Source organism: Salvelinus namaycush, chromosome 34 (genome assembly GCF_016432855.1).
Source record: "Salvelinus namaycush isolate Seneca chromosome 34, SaNama_1.0, whole genome shotgun sequence".
NCBI lineage: Eukaryota > Metazoa > Chordata > Actinopteri > Salmoniformes > Salmonidae > Salvelinus > Salvelinus namaycush.
In genome coordinates, this window is record NC_052340.1 from 19,840,039 (window position 1) to 19,866,815 (window position 26,777).

The window sequence follows — 26,777 nt, forward strand, 5'->3', positions numbered from 1 at the left end:
AAAGCGGGCGCAGCTACACTCACTGAAGTATGCGTCATGAATTTATCACCGCGCCTCTGTTCATTCATAAAGCGTTATGGGAATAGTTTTTTTCATGAAATGTACCAGACAAAATAGACGCACGTTGATTTTGTGTTGAAAAGTGCGACTTCTTGTGGTCATGGTAGATATTAGGCCACACAATTGATTTTGTAACTCCTATATACGGTATGTGATTAGTGGTCATTGCATACATGACCGCTAATTAGGCTACTACTCAGAATATGACATATGTATCTTGTGTAGTAGTTATAATTGCTTTCCATCCATATTGACTCCTTATTTTCCTAATCTGTTAGGCATATCGAGTTTGGGAAACCCTGCCCTAGTAGGCTACCGAAGAGCACACCTCATTTTCATTCATGTTCAAGTAACATCATGCTGACCGACAGGCCCGTCACAGGCATCAGTTACCATGTGTTATACTTCAGCAATAAGCCCCGAGCAGGTGTGGGGTATGACTGTATGGATTATATAGCTATGTTATTTTATTGCAACCCGCCTACACCCTTGGATAAAATGAGTTCAGCTTGGTTTGGTTCTTGGTGCTGCAGTGGGTAGAAAAGGTCTCCGACGTCTCCCGACCATCTGCGCGGTGACAGACTGGGATGCACGCGCGAAAGACTCTTTGGTTAAAAAACTAAAAGGCCCCATGTTCAGAGGTGACCAACGGTATTGTACAGAGAGATACGTTCAATGTTTCATTTTCTCGGGACCAGTGCATTGCCTGGTAGGACAACAGGTGAGCAAAGTTTGTTATTTAGAAAATGCATGGCCTGTTCTAGGAAACTATGTTCGCAATTTTGACAGCGCACGCAATCTCATCGCCATCGGTTGGAAAACACAAAAGTGTTTGGAGAGAATGGATTTCCCATTTGACAGCATTTGCTTTTTCTTTAAAAAATAAAGGCTTCTTTAACCCATCCTCTTTGCATTATCTTATTTGTGGGGGAAAACTACAGAGATAACCTTCCTTTTACATTTTCCCTGCGGAATATGATTTTTTCCCCCATTGCAGATATGAGTCAATGCCAGGGTCAAGCTCCTACAGGTCACTGGGATGGTGTGTCTGGAGTCTGACCTGCAAGATGGACATTAAGATCTTATCACACACCCATCACACAATCGGATAGATTATTAATATTATAGTACTTTTGCTGCAACTGCAAGATACAACATATATTATTCCATTGTAGGCCTGCGGCTCATGTACACTAGCACACGGTAAATTGCCGCGTGCTGCTTAGGCGCCCAGAGTGGCTCGCTTTTGGGCATGCTGGCAGCATATAGCAGCACCTTCGACTGTGCGTCAAGAATTCAGGATAGCAAGTTTGTATGAAGGTCTGGTTATAAATGGGTAATTAGTTTAATCCATTCTCCATTTCATGAATTTATTCACAGGTATACAGTAATATGCTCTATAACGCTCTGGTGACAAACAAACTTTGCTGCTTTGTTTCCAATCATCCACATGGCTGAGAGAACCTATTCAAGTAGGTAAATACGTTTAGAAAATGTTTTTTTTTTTAATAAAAAGGATGTACACTATTGGTCAAAAGTTTTAGAACACCTACTCATTCAAGAGTTTTTCTTTACTTTTACTATTTTCTACATTATAGAATAATAGGGAATTCATCAAAACTATGAAATAACACATATGAAATCATGTAGTAACCAAAAAGTGGTAAACAAATCCAAATATATTTTATATTTGAGATTCTTCAAATAGCCACCCATTTGCCTTGATGTCAGCTTTGCACACTCGTGGCATTCTCTCAACCAGCTTCATGAGGTAGTCACCTGGAATGCATTTCAATTAACAGGTGTGCCTTCTTAAAAGTTAATTTGTTGAATTTCTTTCCTTAATGCGTTTGAGCCAATCATTTGTGTTGTGACAAGGTAGGGGGGTATACAGAAGATAGCCCTATTTGGTAAAAGACCAAGTCCATATTATGGCAAGAAAAAGCTCAAATAAGCAAAGAGAAACAACTGTCCATCATTACTTTAAGACATGAAGGTCAGTCAATACGGAACATTTCAAGAACTTTTAAAGTTTCTTCAAGTGCAATCGCAAAAACCATCAAACGCTATGATGAAACTGGCTCTCATGAGGACCTCCACAGGAATGGAACACCCAGAGTTACCTCTGCCGCAGAGGATAAGTTCATTAGAGTTACCAGCCTCAGAAATTGCAGTCCAAATAAATGCTTCACAGAGTTCAAGTAACAGAAACATCTCAACATCAACTGTTCAGAGGAGACTGTGTGAATCAGGCCTTCATGGTCGAATTGCTGCAAAGAAACCACTCCTAAAGGACACCAATAGCTGTAGGCCTACAGCGTTTGTCACCATATTTTCCATGACAATCACATTCTAATTTGAATTGTTGACCATTTGAATTCTAAATGTCAAACTACTGAATCTGTATGCCTATCTACTGCTCTGTCCCATGCTAGCATATTAGCATGTTAGCTGTCGTTTTACCCACGTCTCCCTCTATTCCTGCCTCCCTAAAGGTGAGGCCTCTGAGCTGTCCTGGCTCTGAGCTGGAGGGAGTGAGGATACTGCAGAGCTACGAGGACGAGAAGGAGATCCACCAATTCTGTGTGGGAAAGAAAGCTGTGGTCATTGGAGCCTCCTTCATAGGTTAACCATAAAGAGATCACTTCATACTGTACACTGAAGAGAAGTCCTATTTTTTATTTTATTTATAAATGAAATGTGTAAATAGTTTATATACTATAGGTTTGTGACTTGGTTGGTTACAGTAAGGTAAGTTTGTTGAATTTGGTAAGTAAGACTTTCATTTGATTTGTGTGCCTCAAAACCAGGTTTTCCCTCCTCCATTTTTAAGTCATAAATATGGAAGTAGCATCCTACTTGGCAGATAAAGCTGCCAGTGTGGTGATGGTTGGTAACTGCTCATATCCCTTTGAGAGGTGCCTGGGCCCAGAGATTGGGAAGATGACAATGCAGGCCTGAGACAATGGTTATCATATGTAATGTACTCTACCTGATACAACACCCACCACTAGGCTACAAACGTTTATGAATATGTAAATCCCAAGTTTTGATAGTACAAATATCAACATGAGTGTGTGTTTCTCTTCCGTCAAAAATGTTGGAGGAGAGCAAAATCAAGTTCTACATGAACGACAGAGTGGTGGAGATCAGAGGGGAGAATGGTAAGGTAAAGTAAACCAATATTCACCCATCAGCAAACATCATTACAACCTCCTCACTTAGGGAGTGTTATATCACTGTAATACACGTAATCAACATTCTCTCAAGACCCATAGTGATGATTAAATGGAAAATAGTTGTTTGTGTAGGTGAAAGAGGTTGTTCTGAACAGCGATGCAGTCGTGGAAATGGATTTGGTGATAGCAGGGATTGGTAGGTAATCTGATACTTCTACATATCCTCAAATATACATCAATTATCTATTAGAGTTTCCATCAGCTCACACTTTCACTGTTAAATCTCTCTACATGGTCTCTGTGGAACTTTCCTATCCTATTTCTACCATTTGTTTGAATTAACCAGACCTGGGTTCAAATAGTATTCAGTGTCAGGCAAGCTCAATCAACCAGAGCTGAAATACTTTAAAGAAAATAAATACTATTTGAACCCAGGTCTGATAGATGGGGTTTCACAATGTCTCAAACGTACACACTGTTGTAGTTATTGAAGTAACCATCATGATCTCTCCTTAGATGTCATCCCTAACTCTGACTTCCTGAAGGAAAGCCAGGTGGAGGTGGATTCTAGAAAGGCTGTCATCATTGATAGGTAACTATGGAGATGGTTATCATTAACAAACTATAGTTATGTTGATGTAATAACTGTGGTACTAATGGTTTACACTACCCAACACATTGCTGCTTCCATACAGTTCATGAGGACCAACATTCCAGATGTTTTTGGAGACATGGAGACATGACGTCCTTTCCTCTCACCATACGGAAAGACCAGAGGATCAACATTGGACATTGGCAGCTGGCATCAGCTCACGGTAAAATCAAATTTTATATGTCACATGCTTCATAGACAAAAGGTGTAGACTAACAGTGAAATGCTTACTTACAGGTCCTTTTCCAACAATGCAGAGTTAAAGATAAGATCAAATAAAAAATATAAATAGTGACATGAGGAATAAATGCCCAGTGAATAATGAATAGAAATAAAGAGTAAAAATGACATGGATATATATAGGGAGGACAAAATAACATGGCTATATACAGGGAGTACCAGTACCTAGTCGGTGTGCAGGGGTACGTAATCGAGGTAGCTATGTACTGTACACACAGTGCCTTCAGAAAGTATTCAGACCCCTTGACTTTTTCCACATTTTGTTACGTTACAGCCTTATTCTAAAATTGAATACATATTTTTTTCCCCCTCATCAATCAACACTCAATACCCCATGATGAAAAAGCAAAAACAGTTTTTTAGATTTGTTTTCTCATAAAAAACAACAACACTGAAATATGTATTCAGACCCTTTACTCGGTACTTTGTTGAAGCACCTTTGGCAGAGATTACAGGATTGATTCTCCTTGAGTATGATGCTACAAGCTTGGCACACCTGTATTTGGGGAGTTTCTCCCATTCTTCTCTGCAGATCCTCTCAAACTCTGTCAAGTTGTCTGGGGAGCGTCGCTGCACAGCCATTTTCAGGTCTCTCCAGAGATGTTTGATCTGGTTTAAGTCCGGGCTCTGGCTGTGCCACTCAAGGACATTTAGAGACTTGTCCCGAAGCCATTCCTGCGTTGTCTTGGTTGTGTGCTGAGGGTCGTTGTCATGTTGGAAGGTGAACCTTCGACACATTCTGAGGTCCTGAGCGCTCTGGAGCAGGTTTTCATCAAGGATCTCTCTGTACTTTGCTCCGTTCATATTTCCCTCAATCCTGACTATTCTCCCAGTCCCTGCCGCTGAAAAACATCCCCACAGCATGATGCTGCCACCACCATGCTTCCCCATAGGGATGGTGCCAGGTGTCCTCCAGATGGGACGCTTGGCATCCAGGCCAAATCTTTCAATCTTGGTTTCATCAGACCAGAGAATCTTGTTTCTCATGGTCTGAGAGTCGTTTAGGTGCCCTTTGGCAAACTCCAAGCTGGCTGACATGTGCTTTTTACTATGGAGTAGCTTCCGTCTGGCCACTCTACCATAAAGGCCTGATTGGTGGAGTGCTGCAGAGATGGTTGTCCTTCTGGAAGGTTCTCCCATCTTCACAGAGGAACTCTAGAGCTCTTTCAGAGAGACCATCGGGGTCTTGGTCACCTCACTGACCAAAGTCCTTCTCCCCCCATTTGCTCAGTTTGGCAGGGCGGCCAGCTCTAGGAAGAGTCCTGGTGGTTCCAAACTTCTTCCATTTAAGAATGATGGAGGCCGCTGTGTTCTTGGGGACCTTCCCACCTTGGTTGCTCCCTCAGCCAGTGATAGGTCTAGAGTTGCTTGAGCTGTTGAGGAAGGAGTAGATTCAGTTGTAAGTTAACATTTAAGAACACAATACTATGCTTTCTTGACTATATTAACAGATGGATCTAAGGACCCTAAAACAGGGAGGACAGGTGCAGCTTTTCGTGTTCCCGGGTTTAAGGTGGAAGTGACAAAAAGAGCAACGGATAATTTATCTGTTTACCCATTGGAGTTGATGGTGTTAAGTAAAAAAAAAAACTGAGTATAAACTAACTAAGAAAAGCTCAAAACAAGTTTATTCACCCACAGAAGCAGTGTCATTTAAACCTTCCTCCTATGCTGAGTCTCCTGCTTACACATCTAGACAGCCAATACATCTCTGTTGCTAGACAAGACTTTAGTGATGTCTGTTCTTTCTCACTTCATCTGACCTGACCTCGGCCCAAATTCCTCACACCTCCCTAACTCACGGCTGTCCTGTTGACTTGTACCAGAACGTGGCCCTTCTCTCTTCTACATGATACCTGATGTATAACAATAACATGCATTCCCCTCTCTCCCTCAGTACCATGAACAAGGATATTTCATATTTCAGGTTTAGAAGTCAGAACCCATCAATGGCCATACTCTTGGCTGCAGAGTGGCTGGAAGACGTGAGGCCAGACAGGGTAGTCATCTGCTCTGACTCCCGTGCAGCGCTGATGAGATTAAATTAATTTGTGTTTCGGAGCAGACTGGATGTATTGTTTGAGGTTTTGCTGTGCTTGTATAGGGTGAGACAGATGGGGATATTTGTGATGTTCCTCTTCATACCAGCTCATGTGGGAGTAGAGGTGAATGAGGAGGTGGATGTTATCGCCAAGCAGGCTCTTAAGTTAAACATCCTAATGTTGAGATGGAATTGTCAATCAGTAAAACAGAAGCTAAGGGGTTGATAAAAACAGTGGTTAAAAACAAATGGCAAGAGTTGTGGAAAAGGAAGGGAAAGTGAAGACAAAAAAAAAAGGGAAAGGGAAAGGGGGATACCTAGTCAGTTGTACAACTGAATGTATTCAATTGAAATGTTACTTCCACATTTAACCCAACTCCTCTGAATCAGAGAGGTGAGCAATGCATGGTTGTTGATTGCCTTAATCGACATCCACGTCATCTGCGCCCGGTATTAGAGTCAGGAAAAGGTGGGGGCAGGGAGGGTCCTCAGGCGGAGGGAGAAGGGAGGAAAGTGTAATAACAATTCTGAGATTGGGACACAGAGGCTCAATAGTACATTGAAATTGACGGGGAAACATCTGACTGGGAGGCGCGATCAGTGTCAGGAGGAGAAGAGACAGTGAAACACGTTCTAATTCAGTGCCAGAAATATGGGAGGGAAAGAGAGCGATTGTTATTAGATTTGAGGTGTAATGGGGTTGAAGAGCCAAGATTAAGTGCACTGTGGGGAAATCTTCAGGGGATGTAGCATTTAATTATGTATTTAGTTTCCTTAGGAAGACGATAATATTGGGTAGGATGTAGACCTTCCCTGTCTTTGGTCGACGCTCCAATCCAGTTAGTGACGGTAATACACCTTAATTGCCAAACGCCACTTAAAATCCACAGAAGAAGAAGAAGGTGAAGGAAGTGACCTGCCTCGGCTTTCTGCGGTAGTTTGCTAGCTGTGCATGATGATGGAGGAGGAAGAATTGGAATTTGCGGAGGATTTGGAGGCTATTTTGCACCTTACTCCAGAGGTGCAGTTGGCCATCGAGCAGGTAATCATGTGCTAAGAAGGATACGTTTCTAATCTACAATGAAAATGGTAGTCTGTATTCAGGCATGAGCTAGATAGCTTACCTAACGTTAGCTGTGCTGCTATCCTAGTTAGCTACTAACGTTAGCTATTTTTAATACACGTCAACAGTCATCATATTGTCAGTGTATAGTTTTGTATTTCTAGCTAACTTAGTTAGCAGACTAGCTAGCTTTGTACAACAACATCACCCTACCCTTAGTAAAAGAAAGACAGGTTGCCACCACCTTGCCTGTCATCGAAACTGACACTTAACGTTACTGTAGCTAGCTAGCTAATTACAGTGTAACGTAAGATAATTATCTGAAAATGTCATTAGTGAAATGCATGAAATCAGCCTTCTTTACGAATTGCATGGTTGTTGATTCTAATTAATTCGGTAAACTGTTTGTTAGGTTAGCTACATAGATAGTAACGTTAGCTAGCTATTAACCACTGTATAGGCTAGCTGTTAAGCAATGAAGAACCAACAACGTATTCATTGAGTCATATTTTTTATGCCTTAGGTTTTCCCCAGTCAAGACCCATTGGACAGAGCAGATTTTAATGCTGTGGAATACATCAATACATTGTTTCCCACTGAGCAGGTAAGACTAGAGTCCATCACTTCACAGAAACTAAAGTCATTTTATGTTACACCAAGGCTCTAGTCTTGGATACTTCTTCTGTGATCCTAAGCTATATGATTTCATACCTATGTTGTTACATGATAATAAAAAGTTATAGTCTAGCACCTGGCTGACACCAAACTTGAAGTCTTCCTGACTTCAGTCTGGAAAGGGACTCCCTAAAAACACGGCACTTAAATACAGTTACGACCGGAAGTTACTTTTCTTAGCAGGTTAGGCGAGCATTTTCCCTAACCCATTTCCTAACCTTTTTTTTTATTATATTTTTTTATTATTATTATTTTTAAATAAATGTATTTTTAATTTGAATTTTTACCCCTTTTTCTCCCCAATTTCGTGGTATCCAATTGGTAGGTAGTTACACTCATCGCTGCAACTCCCATACGGACTCGGGAGAGGTAAAGAGCTGTGTGTCTTTCGAAACACAACCCAACCAAGCCGCACTGCTTCTTGACACAATGCCCACTTAACCCATAAGCCAGCTGCACCAATGTGTCGGAGGAAACACCGTATACCTGGCGCCGCCACAGGAGTTGCTGGTACGCGATGGGACAAGGACATCCCTGCTGGCCAAATCCTCCCCTAACCCAGACGACGCTGGGCCAATTGTGCCGCTCCATGGGTCTCCCGGTCGCGGCCGGCTGTGACAGAGCCTGGACTTGAACCCAGAATCTCTAGTGGCACAGCCTTAGACCACTGCGCCACTCGGGAGGCCCCCTTTCCTAACCTTAACCGAATTATCCTAACCTGCTGCGTAAGTTCTCCTAACCTGCTATGAAAAAGTCACTTACGGTCATAGTTGTATCGAAGTGGCGTGTTTATAGGGAATCTCGCCTGGAAAGGCTCCTTGATGTTGTAGGCACGCTCTGTCGATATACTGATTAAGGGGATTCGATTAAGCTGCCCTGTGTTGAACCTGGCTATGGCCTGCCACGTGACTGTGCAAAGCGGCTGAGCGAGGCGCGCCCTGCTCGTATCAAACAGACCTTTGTTTTGCTAGGCCATACACATTTTATTAAATGTTTCCAGATTACATTTTTTGAAAAGTGAGGCAAACAAGTGAACATTTGTCATGTTGTCAACAAGGCAGCATGATGCATCGTTTCCATACAATATGGTTCACATTTTCAAACAATTTTTCATTGGTAAGGCAGATCAAGTATTTTTATCAAAATCAATTGCTTTTGAGAGAACCAATCAAAGCTCATGTAAATTTTTGTGTGAATATGGCACCAACCAACTGACTTCTGTGAACAGACCAGAGTCACAGCTCTCCCTCGCTGTGTACTACGTGAGTCTCGTCAGCCAGGGGAAAAAAGTAAGGCCATACAAATTTTTACAATCATAGCAAAAATATTGTCCTCAAGCTGCCAGTAAAGAGATGCACAACTTCCTCTCGGATTATGGCTGAACTTTCTCTTTTAGCCTCCCCACGATGCTAAAATCTCTTGATTCGGTGTCGAAATAAAGATCCTATAGTATTTTAAAAAGTGTCTACTTATTTTTCTTTTGTCGCTTGCTCACCTTCACCTTTCAAAAAATGAAATTCATTAAACATTTTGTGAAATGTATATGGCCTAGCAAAACAAAGGTCTGATTGACCTAGTCGAAAGTAATAATCATGTAGACATGCCCAGTAGGTGGCGCTGCCTGCGTACCTTTGTAACATTAGAAAAGGATCCTTCATCATTCTAATTGGTCCATGCAACTTGGTGTTATGTGGGGGAGTAGATTTTGGTCAATTGATAATCATGATACCCCTGTTTCCTCACAGTCACTGGCTAATATAGACGATGTGGTCAACAAGATCCGTCTGAAGATTCGGTGAGTGACCTCATTGTGTTGTTTTGGTTGAAGTTTTTTTAAAGATGAGTTTGACAATATTATTGATTTTGTGTGTGTTTCAGGCGTCTGGGTGACAACATCAGGACGGTGGTGAGAGGTCAGACCAACGTGGGCCAGGACGGCAGACAGGTGAGTGAGGGGACCGTCTGGGATTACTTTTCAGTGTGTTGTTATTGGTTAATTTTCCTAGAAACTGCCCCTGACTGTGTGTAAATACTTTGGTTGTTGGTTGGTTGTTATTAATGAGCTAATTAAGGACTAAGCTGTGTGCATGTGTAAACTCGTGTTTGGAAGGGAGGGTAATGTGTGTGTGTGTGTGTGTGGCAGGCAGGCAGGCAGTTTTGTTATGCTTGGCTTTAAGCACTGGGCTCAGCGACAGCATGTTTTGACAGATGAATAGCAGTAGCAGTTTACTGTGAGACACAGTAGGGCCTTTTGGTGACGAGAGAGACAGGCCAGTCAGTCTACACTGGCGGGCCCCCACAGAGGGTTGACTTTGGGGCTACAAGACTAGCATGTTGCTGCTGCTTCAGTCTCACACTGACTATACACACACACACACACACATCACCCCTCCAACAGACTGGTTGAGATGATGTTTTACAACCTTTTCCCCAGGATTAGTCCTTGTAACCCAGACAAATATGTTGGTGCTCCTTTTTCTGTTTCTCTGTCCTCACTAATACCATGGAAAAGGACAGGATGAGTCAGAACCATCTCAATCCCTACTATTAGAACTACTGCTGTCTTAAAGGAAAAGATTACCCTTCATTATTCAGGGTTTACATTTGGACCTGTGGTTTGGTGTCCCGCCAGAAAGTCAGGAAAAACCATTGATTTAACGCAGACCCTCGCTCTGTCAGGGAACTGTGGTTTTGAGGCGTGACACCTGATGGGGGAGCAGTTTCTGTGTGTGTGTTGTGTGTTGCATGTGTTGCGTGTTTCTGGGATGGTGGTCCCGTCCTGCTGTGTTTCCACTGGATTATCAGAAGTGTTCTGGACAGAATCCATTAACCCATGAGGTTGGTAGGCACGGCAAGCATGACACTGTACTGTACCGTTGGGTTTCTGGTCTTGTGGTCTCGTAGCCGAGGCCCACTGAACCATCCACATCTCCCAAAGAGCTGAGGGAAAATCCTATTTGCAGACAGAAATGTGGAGAGGTGTTCATTACAGCCAGAGATGGAGACAGAGAAGAGGAGAGCGGGATTTGATTTAGCTCGCCTGGGGCTCTAGTTTGGCAGAGTGTGTCCGAAGGTGCCAAATACACCTACTTAATTGAGCGCTCCTAATGACAAAGAAAGGGAACAGAAAAATAACTGAGGTGGAGAAGGACTGTTAATATTTCCCTTGTATTTAGTCTGTAGGGGCGGCAGACTGGCAGTGATCAGCAGGGTGGGGATGGAGGTGTCTGCTTCAGATGCCCAATCCCCAGGCAAGGGGTAGATGGAATCAGAATGTCAGGGATATTGGGTATGTTGGTGTAGGTGCATATCAGAGTCTTAGAACTAGGAGGGGGCTCTTTGATGTTGTTGATTGATGGAATGAATTACATGCACACACACATTCCATTCAGTCTTCTCTTCCTTGTATAAACAGTTCTGACTGGTTTGTTGTTGTTCGCCAGCTCTTCTACTAAGCAGCTGTCAAAAGCAGCTACAAGTGGTTTGTCTGTCCAGCCTATCGTCATGGTAACATGGACCAGAAGGCCAAACATGTCTCACTCTGGCTCACTGCAGTTTAAACTGCCTGAATCCCAAGTCAACTCTGGTTGTTTCCATTCCTCGCCATTCTCTTTAGTCTTTACAATCTCAGAGTGAACAATTTATAAGTGATTCATAATTTGCTCTCAGACTTACTGTTGTTCTCCTGCGTATGATACTTTGCAGCCAAAACTAAAGGGGAAGTCCCTGAGGAAATTGATGAATTGTTCTCGACAAGCTTATTGTGGGTGCATGGAGTCAGTATGGGAGAGTGAGTTGCGGAGGCTCGGTTTTGGGGAGGGTGGGGAAAGGAGGATACCTAGTCAGTTGTCCAACTGAATGTATTCAACTGAAATGTGTCTTCTGCATTTAACCCAACCCCTCTGAATCAGAGAGGTGCGGGGGGCTGCCTTAATTGACTTTTTTTATTTTTTTATTTAACTAGGCAAGTCAGTTAAGAACAAATTCTTATTTACAATGACGGCCTTCCCCGGCCGAACCCTGACGATGCTGGGCCAATTGTGCGCCGCCCAATCATGGCCAGATGTGATGCAGCCTGGATTCGAATCAGGGACTGCAGTGACACCTCTTGCACTTAGATGCAGTGCCTTAGACCACTGCGCCACTCGGGAGCCCCATCCTGAGTGGCGCCCAGGGACATCCACGTCTTCGACGCCCGGGGAACAGAGTTAAACTTCCTTGCTCAGGCAGGGGCAGAACGACAGATTTTTACCTTGTCAGCTCTGGGATTCGATCCAGCAACCTTCTGGTTACTGGCCCAACGTTCTAGTCACTAGGCTAGAGAGGCCCATTCACAAACCAAACATTTGTTATCAATTACACGTAGCCTAGCCATTCATGCCAGAAAATGTTAACAGCATTGAGCTTGCATAGCTCAGTCACCATAGCCATTATTCAGCTATGCACCAAACTTTTCCCATGTGCAGCTTGATGTCCCCACATGGTCAGGTCAGCTGTGGGGCTTTATGGTCGTCAACGAGGCAGCGGGTGGGGATCCGGCCGGCCGTCATGTGGATGGGTTATGGCTATTGTGTGTGTGTGTATGTGTCCATGCAAATGTCTTACGTGTGTGTGTGTGTTGCAGATGTGTTACTGTAGCTCCTAGCATCTGGATGTACTTATTAGGAACACTGAGACGGAATGGGAACCTCCTTGAGAAGAAAACATAACATAAATATTTAATCTAAACTCAGGAAGGGAAGTTTACTGCTTCAAGTTGGGTTCTCTGCTCTTTCATCTGCTGTGTATCCCTTCCTGTCTTTTCTTTGTTTCTCGGTTTTTCATACAATATTGTCCACTTTTTTTTCTGATTTTTTTTTTTTACCCCCTTTTCTCCCCAATTTCGTGGTATCCAAATAGTAATTACTAACAATCTTGTCTCATCGCTACAACTCCCGTACAGGCTCGGGAGAGACGAAGGTCGAAAGCCATGCGTCCTCCGAAACACAACCCAACCAAGCCGCACTGCTTCTTAACACAGCGCGCCTCCAACCTGGAAGCCAGCCGCACCAATGTGTCGGAGGAAACACCGTGCACCTGGCTACCTTGGTTAGCGCGCACTGCGCCCGGTCCGCCACAGGAGTCGCTGGTGCGCGATGAGACAAGGATATCCCTACCGGCCAAACCCTCCCTAACCCGGACGACACTAGGCCAATTGTGTGTCGCCCCACGGACCTCCCGGTCGCGGCCGGCTGCGACAGAGCCTGGGCGCGAACCCAGAGTCTCTGGTGGCACAGCTAGCGCTGCGATGCAGTGCCCTAGACCACTGCGCCACCCGGGAGGCCCCTTTATTGTCCACTTACATGGAAATTCATTTTGTGACCTAAGTATACAAAACACAATATATTACATGCAGTACGGAAAACTCTCGATTACCCTCTTGCTTTCTCTTTCTCATTCTCTGTTTGATGTTGATGTGTTGCTGTTGCCTGTTCCCCAAAACAATATGAACATATCCTTTAACACTGGGTTAATGTGATGGTTACCATGTAATTTGGACACACGTGTGGCCCACCCAACCACAGAAATAGATTGACTAGAATGGACATGCCCATACAAACCAATGCTCATTCTATTTCTATGGACCAAGCATCCAGCTGTTTACACTGGATTCTCAATGGCTTTGCCCTATCCTGTAATAAACCAGAACATATTTCTGTCCTTGTTGTCATGGAGTACTTAGTTCAGACAATTGGCTACTTATTGTTGCCTCGCCTGTTTGCTTTCTAAACAAATGTGTGTGATTGTTCAGCTTGGTACATATGAAGAATGCCTTGTATACTGTTTATTGCATGTTCAATATGTCTTCATTCACTATTTCAGGGGGACCGAGTGGCACTGCGGTCTAAGGCACTGCATTGCAGTGCTAGAGGCGCCACTACAGACCCGGGTTCGATTCCGGGCTGTATCACAACCGGCCGTTATTTGGAGTCCCATAGGGCGGTGCACAATTAGCCCAGCATCGTCCGGGTTTGGCCGGGGTAGACCGTCATTGTAAATAAGAATTTGTTCTAACTCACTTTGCTTAGTTCAATAAATAAATAAATAATAAATGTACAACCTAGGCTTACCCCATAAACTACAGGGTCTGTGGATAGGAGGAATGCGTGACTTGTCATTGTGGGATACATCCACATCTCTTCATATCTGTCAGTGAAGAAACCCCCCTCTAACCGCCCCCTGCCTTCCCCTCCTCCTCCAAAAATCCCCAAATAGAGTCCACATGTGTGGCAGACAGTGCTCTATTTCTGCAGGGTTGAAATATGGCCTCTCCCCGTCTGGGACTGGGTCAGCCAGGCAGAAGTGTGCTGGGCTGTGGTCTCCCCACTTTCCCGATGCTCAGACGCTTTGGCGATTAGGCTAAATGTAGGAAATTAACGTTCAGAGGCCAGACAGGCTGGCTCACTGATCAGCTTCTCCAGTCTAATTCTTTATCAAGGTCTTCAGACTATGGGGTCTACTTGGTGTCTGTGTGTGTTCTTGGTATTGGTTGTTTGATTGGGCCTCAGGTTGTTGTGAATGAGGGGCTTTGGAATTAGTATTCTGGTGGGTTCTTAAGGTGGTTAGAGGTAGTTTGTCTCTAGGGGCCTGTTTGAATCAAAATAACATCCTTCCTCCCTCCCTGAGGTATTCAAAGATCTGAGAGGGTTGGATTGGTGGAAGCAGTTACGGTTGAGACCTTGCTTTCACTTATTTAATCAGGTATAGATCAGTCAATGGTAAGCTCAAGGAAGTAAGGAGGCATTTTGTAAAGTATTCAAAGTATGTTGATGGTCCTGGCTAGTGGCAACCCTCAACAGGTCATGACCGACCAAGGTTCTCAGCTTCCTGCCCCTGACTTTCCTAACTTTTTCCTGGTAACAGATGGACTACATGGTTACTATCAGAGCCTGCCCTCCATGCCTGCTGGTTTAACTGAAAGGTCTACCAGTGTGTGTGTGTGTGTGTGTGTGTGTGTCGACACCCAGGGAGTCTGCCTGTGACCTTGTGTCTGGCTCTGTGACCCTGTCATCATGCTAGGCCTCTAAACAGAATAGATGCTGCTTCCTGCAGAGCCAAAAAGGAATCCACCGCTGTCAACAACGCAGATTGTGTGTGTTTGCATTTGCCCCGTCCGTCCACTTGCATTTTTGAAGAGCCTTGTAAAAGTGGTACATTCCTTGGGCAGCTGGTGCCGGCTGTTAGGATTCCATCTGTGTGAGAAGGAGAGGAGAGCCCCCCCACACACAGACACCCCACGCTGGACCAGTGTTGGGACCAGCTACCCCCAATTACCCTGGCATTGGATGGCAGTGCCAAAGCCCAGCTCAGACTATCAAAGCCCAGCTGTGTGGCCTAAAAGGGAAACATAGCAATTAGTTTACTTCTCTGTGAAAGAAGCACCACTCTGTTCTCCTCCACTCTGATTGTTTCAAGAATTTGTGGCCAACCACTAGTTACTAGGCCTACATTTTGAGAGGATTGGAGATTCATCTTTTGATCAGAGTTGCACTTTATTTGACATTTTGCTTGACACCTCTCTCTATAAGCAATGTTATAACGCATGTCATGAGCAGGTCCACTGGCTATTCCATTAGTCAGTCAGTCTATAACATGGGTTGTTGGGGTTCAAATACATGGCTATTGGGTTGGGAAGGAGTAGTTGGACATCTCTCTCTCTCTCTCTCTCTGTGCATCGGTTGGCAGTAGGGAGAGACCGCTCTTCTTACCAACTGGAATGTGAGAGCAAACTGTGGGAGAGGTTTCTCATCCCCACGCCATTCCTTCTGGTTTCAAATCACGCCATTTTGTTTGGTTTTCCATCCCCCTGGTGAGGCGCCTATAAATACGACCTGACGAGGAAGAGAGGAGAATAGCATGACTCCAGAATGTCCATGGGTTTTCCTACTAAACAAGATATAGTGATTGGTTTGATTAGCCTGTAATCTCCAAACCCAGAGCCAAATTCTTGCGTGAACACTTGCTATTGGCCTGCTGTAAGGAGAGACTAAATAGCCTGGTCCCAGGTCTATTTTGCTGTCTTGCCAACTCCTATGGCCATTATCACGCCAAACAAACAGATCTGGTACCAGGCTAGAAGATGATAAAGAAGTTGAAAAGAATCCCTCTTTGCCTTAATGCTAGATGTCAGCTTCATCCCACTGTGTCTGAAGAGATGTCTGCCAGAAAGTAAACTTCTTTAGAGAGTGCTGGTACCTAAATGACATCTTTCAAACCTGTCTCTCTCTCTTTTTATTTCTTTCTCTCTCTCTCCCAGGCACTGGCAGAGGCCCAGGTAGCCATCGGCCAGCTCTTTGGCAAAATCAAAGACATTAAGGACAAGGCTGAGAAATCTGAGCAAATGGTGAGCAAACAAACAAAACACAGCCAGACTCCCTCACAGGAGCCATCTTGTCTACCATGTCTATAGCTTCAGGGTGTGTGTGTGTGTGTGACTGAGGGTGCCCCCTGGGGACTCTGACATCCTCTAGGGACATACACTGTAGTGTTGTTATGAGTGGAGGTAATTATCCTGCTGTGTGTGGGTTGGACCTAAAATCCCCCAAATTCCCCACAAGGACAGTAAAACAAGGAAAATTCTCCCTCGTGGGGACATTTCCCACGTCCCCAGGAGGACGAAGGCTATTTTAAGCTTAGGGGTTAGGTTTAGGGCTAGGGTTACATTTAGGATTAGGTTTACGGGTTAGGATTTTGAATTGAAATGTATTTTAGGTCCCCAGAAGGATAGAAGAACATTATGTGGGGGGTCGCAGGAAGGACGCTGGATTGGGTAGGTAAACAGGGAGAGGGGAACCCCCTGGGTATGTTGTAGCAATTATGTCTCAACTCAAACAGGTATGTCTTACTCTTCCATCTCCCTTCCACTCTCTCTCTCACCCTCACCTCCCCCCTCTTTCTCACCCCTCGTCTCCCTCTCGTTCTCTCTCATTCGTCTCCTCTTTCGCCCCTTCTATCTCCTTTCTCTTTCCCTTCATTCTCTCTCTCCACCCCCCTCTCTCAGGTCAAAGAGATAACGCGGGACATCAAACAGCTGGACCATGCTAAGCGTCACCTGACCACCTCCATCACCACCCTCAACCACCTGCACATGCTGGCCGGGGGCGTTGACTCTCTAGAGTGGGTACTCACAGTGCCACCTATGGGCATGGAGGAAAGGGCCAACTGTTTGAAAAGCATCCATCTTGAAGTTACACAGGGATGACTCCTAAGTTAAATATTTGTGGGCAACTCAGACTTTCTTGTAATACATGCGTTGTTATCAATGGAAGATTTGTGTGAAAACGTACTTCTGTATGTGCATCTCGAGTTAGCAGTTGGCACATAGAAAGGAATACTAAAGATCATTGGAAACCATTGTGTACTGTTACTGCCTCAAGCCAAGGTGCTGGGTCTGTCTTAGTTTGGCACATATACCATTGACTACATGTTGAAGTGGCTGCTTGAGAACTTGTTCTCAACTAGCCTACCTGGTTAAATAAAATAAAAATGCGTAGCCACTAGACAGGACTCTAAGCTAGATCTGCAGGTGATATGTTCTGTGTGTGTCCCAGGGCCATGACGAGGAGGAGGCAGTATGGCGAGGTGGCTAACCTGCTACAGGGGGTGGTCAACGTGCTGGAACACTTCCACAAATACATGGGCATCCCTCAGATCAGACAGCTCTCAGAGAGGTAACCACACACGCCATGCTCAAACACATTCCCTTCCTGAACTGACCATAACACTGTACCACTAATACTGTAGGGAAACACTCAGTATTTCAAACAAACACAGCTCAATCTTGCAAACCAACCACTGCATGCATGCATCATACTGTATTTCCCAGTCACCTCAATTTTCCTGTCATTATTGTATTCATTCCTAACGCCACAGTTTTTTTTATTATTGGTGCTCTCCGGAACTGTAGTGTTATTTTATTTAAACAGGGAGTCACATTGAGATTAAAAATCTATTTTACAAGAGAGCCCTGTACACATTACAAGAAAAACAGAATATTTAAACTACATACACATATGTGTATAAAACAATATAATTCAGCACAATAAACAAAAATAAACATATTTAATAAAAGCAATCACATTCAACTACAAAGAGGTCCTCAATCAATAATTTAGACTGCAGCCAGGCCAAGCCTGTAGATCCCAGAGATATTCTGTTGTGCTCATCTGAATCAGATCCGGTTTAATATTCACTGAGGAGAGGAGGCTGCAGGCTGCTGAAATACACAGGAAGGAATGTACTGAATAGGAACTCTTTTATGCAGACATTTTCTTCCACTGAGGGCTCGGGCTTTCCTCCTGCTTGGTGTGTGTGAGAGAGTGTCTTTGTGTGTGTGTGTGTGCGTGCCAGATAGGAAAATTGTGTTTGAGAGAGAAAGAGTGTTTCTTTGTGTGTGTGTGTGATTGAAAAGTAGGCCTTTGTTCTCCCTCTTCTTTCCCCTTCACAGGAACAGTTGTGGGTTGTGTTAAGCACTAGTCCAGACCCCATACCAGAGTACGGTCTGTGTTCAGCCCTCAACCCAGCTAGTCCCTGTGTCTCTCTGGCCGGGAGAGCTAGCTAGGCTATCTGCTCTGTTTGCCTTGGAGTGGATGATAAAACCATGAATTTAGGAGAGTAAGGAAGTGTGTTTGTGTGTGTGTGGGAGGGGTAATTTTAATGTTTTTTTTCTTCCATAAACTTTTATGTTTATCCAGGCTTGTGTCTGTGTGTCCAATATCATTCAAAGCCACCCACACACTCTCTGACCACCACTGCTTTGTTATCTGAAAAGGGTAAATGGGAGAAAAAAATAAACAGTCTTCAGAAGAAATTGACAAACATTTATGGAGGGATGACCAGACAGAAGGACAGCTGTAGCGTGGGTCTGACTGATTGTCAGGGGCATCTGCAGGGCACTGCCTGCTCTGTGGCATGGCATCCATCTTGTTTATTCTGGAAGGTTCTTCTTGTTGCTCTAGGATTGGACTCAAAATGCCCTACCAAATTCACTCATCACATTAGGCCAGTGGTTCTAGTTCTCACCATGGGTATGTGTCTGTGTGTCCTCTCTTCTTAAGCCAGTGGTTCTGGTTCCCACCATGGGACTATGTGCTGTACTGTGTGACCCAATAAACACTTCTGGAATATCTCTGACCCAATGAGTAAACAAAACCACTGGCCCAAGTCATGCCAGTTTTGCCACGGCCTGAAACCAGTCAGTCACGACTTACCAGTGGGTCCCTCTCAACCTAGCTACCATTTGGGAAACCGTTGCATTATGAAAATATCTACAGTTATGCTACACCAGCTCTATACCCAGTTCCAGCTTTCACGATGGCAATGTTTTCTCAATGTTTCTCCACTGTTTATGTCATCCACAGGGTGAAAGCGGCCCAAAGCGAGCTGGGGACTCAGATCCTGGCGGACTTCGAAGAGGCCTTCCCTGCTCAGGGGTCAAAGGTGAATATTTTTGTGCTATGAATGCCTTGTGTGTTATCACATGTGCTTCATTAAACAATTGTATGTGTGTATATGTATGACTATACATTATATAATGTATTTAATGTATATTATAATTGTGTGTGTGTTACCCCAAGGTATTTTGTGTGTGTACTCTATATCCCCAGAGAGCAGGGGGACCCAGTAACGTTCTGAGGGATGCCTGTCTGGTGGCCAACGTCTTGGACCCTCGCATCAAACAGGAGATCATCAAGAAGTTCATCAGACAGCACCTCTCTGAGTACATGGTGCTCTTCCAGGAGAACCAGGACGTGAGTTTCAGTTTATTGTACTGCTAAGCATTAAAGTGGAACTGACAGCGTTTTAGCAACATAATCTGTTCATAAACACCCCCAGGAAGAATAACATTTTCTGACAAGCAAGCACTTAGATATGGTCATTTTCCCGTTTTCATAAATTCATAGAATGTTTGGGAATGACGTCCAGTAAGGCATTTGTGAAAATGTCGCCATGCGTTTGGAAAATTAATAGACACTGCAGTAAATAATACCTAATAAAAACATCTGTCTTGTCCATGACCGGAGCCTATGCATAGCCAATCAGAGCTACAGTAGGCCTATGTGTTAACAAGCCATTTGCCACATGGGCCTGCCACCATTCACTTTGAACTGGACTGTGTTTACAGGGTGTAGCAACAGCACAGCTTTAGATCATTAGAATGCATTCGCCAAAAGCCACAAAATACACCTGAATGGATTTCTGCAAATATGTAAATACCACGGGAGTCCTCTTACATTAGGGAACTACAGTCCTATTGATCAAACAACCATGAAAAGGTAGGCTCTCTCAGTTGCCTATGCACATCAACAAGATCAACAACTAACGCTAGCCAGAGGGAGAAGAGCTAAAATCTAATGATGGAACATTAGGTAAACCCTTTCAAACATTTTAGCTAGTTGGCTGTCAAAATTGCACTGATAAGCGATGGGGAATAGTACCCTGCTCAGTGTTCTGCAGCTTGCCTGCTATTGCATGCTTTTTCCAACTCACGTTTTGACAACTGATTGGGAACTTGAGAGATCCTTGATGAAAACCTGGTCCAGAGCGCTCGGGACCTTCAAACAGGACAAAGACCCTAAGCACACAGCCAAGACAATGCAGGACTGGCTTCGGGACAAGTCTCTGAATGTCCTTGATTTGCACAACCAGAGTCGGGACTTGAACTAGATCGAACATCTCTGGAGAGACCTGAAAATAGCTGTGCAGCGACGCTCCCCATCCAACCTGACAGAGCTTGAGAGGATCTCCACAGAAGAATGTGAGAAACTCACCAAATACAGGTGTGCCAAGCTTGTAGCGTCATACACAAGAAGACTCGAGGATCTAATCGCTGCCAAAAAAACTAAAACAAAAAACAGTTTGCTTTGTCCTTATGGGGTATTGTGTGTAGTTTGAGGGGGGGAAACTATTTTATAACTTTTTGAATAAGGCTGTAATGTGACAAAAGGTGGAAAAAGTATTGGTCTGAATACTTTCCGAATGCACTGTCGATGACTCAACGTTTGACTCATTTACAGGACCGTGGGCCTTGTTTGACATGTGCCCTAGCCTATTAGCCACATAATGACTGACTTGTGGTCATTGCCCTTGCTAGTTTGATTGTATTGACATTCCCAGCCTTAGTTAGTCGTTCGTTTTTGTTCAAAATATTGAGTCATTGAAACGGTGTGTCCTGAATGGGTGGCGGCAGCAAACCATATACCAGGTCAGCTGTGATTTAAAACCTGATAGCAATATTTTTTTGGACTACCAAGAAATGTATTGGTGAATTATATTAATCATGCATTGAACTGCATCCATCTATTCTGCCAACAATGCCTCACTGTACATCAGGTTATATTTTACTCAAAATTCCATATCTTTAAAACCTCTTAAAGTTGGTTTGAAGCATGAACTTGGAATTTGATATTTTTCCAGTTACACTTTAATCTAAGGCGTCCATTTTGGGCCCACTACACGAGGGATTTTGGGTAGGTACAAATGGGGATAAGTGACTACTATGTTTGTTTTTTTACATCCCAGTATTTCTTCCTTTGTAGATCATGTGAATCATAATTGAGATGTACATTGACTGATCTTTAATAGTGCTAGTGTTGTGACAGTATGTCTGTGGACCCTCCACCTGAAAGTGTGTTTGTTCACTGACCCAGGTAGCTTGGCTGGATAAGATCGACCGGCGCTACGCCTGGATTAAGCGTCAGCTGGTGGACTATGAGGAGAAGTACGGACGCATGTTCCCTGAAGAGTGGTGTATGACCGAACGCATCGCTGTGGAGTTCTGCCACATCACCAGGTACCCACACACACACCCTGTGCTGGAAACTGTTGAGACAGCCAGTGCCTCACTGTCAACACATCTATCAACTGTTGTAATAGTTGTGCTCTATCATCCCCTAATAAAATGTATGAGCTGGAGCACAGAGAATTATTCTGTGTGGAGGTGCTGACTAACGGCAAATAAACTGTAAGCTACTGTATACAAATAAATATAGTTGCACACTCTCTCTATACCTAGAGAGTTTTACCCAGTTATTTATATATATATGTGTGCGACTCTCTTTATTTATTTAGATAGCTCCTCTATCATCCCAACACTATTCAGTAGACAGTTGATTTAGTCTTTGTTAGCCTACATGAGCACTGACCTGCTATCACAATCATTCATGCTGCAATGTGACGTGTTGACGACCCTATGTGTCTCTGTCTCATCCAGGACAGAGCTGGCCAAAGTAATGCGGACGCGGGCCAAAGAGATTGAGGTCAAGCTGCTTCTGTTTGCCATTCAAAGGACCACCAACTTCGAGGGGCTGCTCGCCAAGCGCTTCTATGGGTGCACCCTCACCGACGGGCCCGGGGTTAGACACACACACACACACACACACACACAGTGCATTCGGAAAGTTTTCATACCCTTTGATTTTTTCAAAATGTTGTTACATTACAGCCTTATTCTAAAATGGATTAAATTGTTTTTTCCTTCATCAAACTACACACAATACCCAAAATGACAAAGTAAATACAGTTTTCTTTAAAAAATGTTGTACATTTATAAAAAATATCACATTTTACATAAGTATTCAGACCCTTTACTCAGTACTTTGTTGAAGCACATTTGGCAGTGATTACAGCCTTGAGTCTTCTTGGGTATGACGCTTCAAGTTTGTTACACCTGTATTTGGGGAGTTTCTCCCATTCTTCTCTACAGATCCTCTCAAACTCTGTCAGGTTGGATGGGGAGCGTTGCTGTACAGCTATTTTCAGGTCTCCAGAGATGTTTGATTGGGTTCAAGTCCGGGCTCTAGCTGGGCCAATCAAGGACATTCAGAGACTTGTCCTGAAGCCAATCCTGCGTTGTCTTGGCTGTGTGCTTAGGGTCGTTGTCCTGTTGGAAGGTGAACCTTCGCCCCCAGTCTGAGGTCCTGAGCGCTCGGGAGCAGGTTTTCATCAAGAATCTCTCTGTACTTTACTCCGTTCATCGTTCCCTCGATCCTGACTAGTCTCCCAGTCCCTGCCGCTGAAAAACATCCCGACAGCATGATGCTGCCACCACCATGCTTCACCGTAAGGATGGTGCCAGGTTTCATCCAGACGTGAAGCTTGCCATTCAGGCCAAAGAGTTCAATCTTGGTTTCATCAGACCAGAGCATCTTGTTTCTCATGGTTTGAGAGTCCTTTAAGGTGCCTTCTGGCAAACTCCAAACGGGCTTTCATGTGCTTTTTACTGAGGAGTGGCTTTCATCTACTCACTCTACCATAAAGGCCTGATTGGTGGAGAACTGCAGAGATGGTTGTCCTTCTGGAAGTTTCTCCCATCTCTGAGGAACTCTGGAGCTCTTTCAGAGTGACCATCGGGGTCTTGGTCACTTCCCTGACCAAAGCCCTTCTCCCCAGTTTGGCCGGGCGGCCAGCTCTAGGAAGAGTCTTGGTGGTTCCAAACTTGACACAATCCTGTCTCGGAGCTCTACGGACAATTAATTCGACCTCATGGCTTGGTTTTTGCTCTGACATGTACTGTCAACTGTGGGACCTTATATAGACAGGTGTATGCCTTTCCAAATCATGTCCAATCAATTGAATTTACCCCAGGTGGACTCCAATCAAGTTGTAGAAACATCTCAAGGATGATCATTTGAAACAGGATACACCTGAGCTGAATTTCAAGTCTCATAGCAAAGGGTCTGAATACATATGTAAATAAGGTATTTCTGTTTTTTATTTTTAATACATTTGCAAAAGTTTCTAAACCTGTTTTCACTTTGTCATTATGGGGTATCGTGTTTAGATTGATGAGGAAAATGTTTTATTTAATCCATTTTAGAATAAGGCTGTAGCATAACAAAATGGAAAGTCAAGGGGTCTGAATACTTTCCGAATGCACTGCATATACACACACCATTGGGCCATCATTGTTGACTGTAGTGTTGTTTTCAGGTGAAGAAGCCTGAGCCACCACTGGAGTCCACCAACCCTTTCCTGGAGGACGAGGTTGGAGATGATGGTTCAGAGATGGAGGATCTGGATAGGGTAAGACATTTGAGATGACCCTTTGACCCGGTCTGAACTTCGACCTTGATAGGCATAGGCTGACCTGCGGTTATTTCCCGTGTCATGGTGACTCATGATGGGAATATCTATTGGAGGATCTCGATGGGACCTTTTTAAGGGATGACTTTGAAAAAATATACTCATCACCAAAGAGAGAAATCATGAGTATTAACTACATCCTACATTGTTGACCATTTTCCGCTCCCCAGCCCAAGAAGCACAAGGCTCCTGACAACCCCTTCCATGGCATCATTTCCAAGTGCTTTGAGCCTCACCTCTATGTCTACATCGAGTCTCAGGACAAGTGAGTTGTGTGTGTGCGTGCGCGCGCTTGGAGATCTGGCACAGATTTGTTTGCCCAGAACGTTTCCTTTCTACCTCATCAGCCCCCCCCCATTTCACTCTCTTTCGTTCCCTGTTTCTTTGTCTCTCTGCTGAGGCAGAAATGGTTCCTATTAGCTGCATGACCACAGATGCTGAGAAAGATGGATTGAAAAGTGCTGCTGCAGCAGTTTGTTCTTCTTCTTCTCTCTTTACTCCTTCTCCACTTTTTCTCCTCTTTGTTTCTCTCTCCCACTCTATTTCTCTCTCTCTCACACTTTTTCCTCTCCCTCCCTCCACCACAGACGTGGGGTCTCTCCAGGAACATGGTTATGTTCTGGGGCTTGTCTGTCTCGTGGTGGCCCCTAGTATTGGATATCTGGGGTGTTTAGTGCTGACTGGGCCTTTCATGATCTGGTTTCCTGTCACAACAGACAGGGCCAGTCAATTCTACAACAGAGATTTCCAAAGCAGCTTGTCTCAATGGATACAACAGGAGAGTGAATAGTGACCTGATTGTTCATACAAAGTAGATGTTGTTTTCTGTCCTTGGCTTCATTTTACAGTAACAGTGGATGGGCAGGGGGTAAAGTACTAGACATTAACAGCCACGTAGACATTGAAATCAAAGGACAGTGAAGACAGCTGCAATAGAGGGAGAATCTCCTACCCTGTCTGTCTCTTCCATTTTATCATCACTGATGTGTGTGGCAGGTTGGCATTTGTCATGAATCTTGCTCTGGAAGCAGCTCTGCAGAGTGGTTGCTAGCTGGCACAGCCACAAAGCCATAAATATCGGATTTTATACCTAACCACACTGCTAACCCTCATGCCAAACCTTCAATTAAGACCAAAAAGCTCATTTTTTGTTTTCAGAAATTTTTACGATAAAGCCAATTTTGACTTTGCAGCTGGGCCATCTAGTGTAAATCGCTCAGTTCTGCCTCCAGGGCAAGATTCATGGCAATAAACGTCAACCTGCGTGTGTGTGCTGGTATCTAGGTGTCATCACTGAGCTGTGTGTGTTACTATTCTCAGGAACCTGGGGGAGATGATTAACCGTTTTGTGTCAGACTTCCGGGCACAGGGCCCCCCCAAGGAGGGCACGGAGGACGGGGGAGCGGTGCTGCCCAGCTGTGCTGACCTGTTTGTCTACTATAAGAAGTGCATGGTGCAGTGCTCCCAGCTCAGCACAGGGGAACCTATGATCGCCCTCACCACCATCTTCCAGAAGTACCTCAGAGAGTATGCCTGGAAGATGCTGTCTGGAAACCTGCCCAAGTAATTTACTACAGCCTATATAATGATAGGATGATCAGATGTATTTGTGATGATGTAGGTTTAGTGATTATTTAGTAAGTGCTTTTTATTCATGCTGCTCGCATACTGTGTTGGGCCCTAGAACCAGGATGGCAAGTTGCAGTACTTCCCAGTACGGGTTCCGGAAGGACACTGGTTTTCATTCAAACCATTTTCTGGATGGTTTCTGGTTTTGTTAGGAAAATATTCTGACACAGGTGGCACTATGACAACCAGTATAAACTGTGGCCTACTAGGAGCTGGACTGGGACAAATACTTCTGTCAAAGCAAGATTCAAATTCTTATGGATGATATATGCTGTCATCTGCTTCAATTCCCTTTTTGATGAAGCAATCTGCCAAAGTTTGTTAATTCAGAAGAGTGATCCATCATTCTTAGGGGTTTGTTTGATAATTGTGTTTAGTCGTCACTGTTTTGATCGTCTGTGTTTGCATGTCATATGGTGCTGGAGGTGTTTACATCGCGGTGAGGCCTAATACTTCATGAGCGAAAACATCTTTGGCTCGATGGCCACATAAGCCCTATTATTCACTGTGGTTGGTACACACACACACACACACACACACCCACAGACCTCTTGTGTGGCGTAGTGTATGTATTGTCTTGTGGAGTTTTAATGTTGGCCCTTCTGGGGGGTTGGAGCTGTGTTGTGGTTTTCCCAGAAGTTTCGGTTGTGGCGTTTTATTAATGAGAGGGAGGCGGTTTAGCCATGGTAACACTGTCCCCCCTGTCTGTCTGTATGTCTCTGGCTGTGTCCTCAGTTATCCAAAACTTGCTTTGAATAATAACCTATAACTAGGTCCAGGAGTTTCTCCTTGTCAGTTCACACTAGGTCCCAGTGTTTTCCCTTTAGAGCTCATGTGTGCAGACTTCTGTCTTTAATTCATGAGAAAAGGAAGCTAGTTAAAACTATTTAGACGCTTTGCCTCTCTCGGTCTCTCAGGACTAGCAGTAACAGTGGAGGACTGACCATCAAGAGTCTACTGCAGGAGAAGGAGGGTTCGGAGGCTGCTAAATTCAGTGTAGAGGAGCTGTGTCTCATCTGTAGCATCCTCAGTACTGCAGAGTACTGTCTAGCCACCACACAGCAGGTTAGAACACAAACACACACACACACACACTCACTCAAACGGGTCTAGACT

At 44.2% G+C, this 26,777-nt stretch overlaps 1 protein-coding gene across 1 annotated transcript in view; it reads left to right on the top strand.

Moving 5' to 3' along the window:
* Positions 1-7,092: 7,092 nt before the first annotated feature.
* LOC120028280 (vacuolar protein sorting-associated protein 53 homolog) overlaps positions 7,093-26,777 on the top strand; it is a 29,603-nt gene continuing 9,918 nt past the window's right edge. The window contains exons 1-15 of the mRNA XM_038973459.1: positions 7,093-7,214; positions 7,759-7,839; positions 9,656-9,705; positions 9,789-9,855; positions 16,207-16,293; positions 16,951-17,066; positions 17,501-17,620; positions 19,310-19,388; positions 19,556-19,699; positions 21,599-21,741; positions 22,162-22,303; positions 23,880-23,972; positions 24,203-24,297; positions 25,353-25,595; positions 26,579-26,726. Of these exons, the coding sequence (XP_038829387.1) occupies positions 7,125-7,214; positions 7,759-7,839; positions 9,656-9,705; positions 9,789-9,855; positions 16,207-16,293; positions 16,951-17,066; positions 17,501-17,620; positions 19,310-19,388; positions 19,556-19,699; positions 21,599-21,741; positions 22,162-22,303; positions 23,880-23,972; positions 24,203-24,297; positions 25,353-25,595; positions 26,579-26,726 (1,698 nt within the window). The 5' untranslated portion in view covers positions 7,093-7,124. The remainder of the gene's footprint in view (positions 7,215-7,758; positions 7,840-9,655; positions 9,706-9,788; positions 9,856-16,206; positions 16,294-16,950; positions 17,067-17,500; positions 17,621-19,309; positions 19,389-19,555; positions 19,700-21,598; positions 21,742-22,161; positions 22,304-23,879; positions 23,973-24,202; positions 24,298-25,352; positions 25,596-26,578; positions 26,727-26,777) is intronic.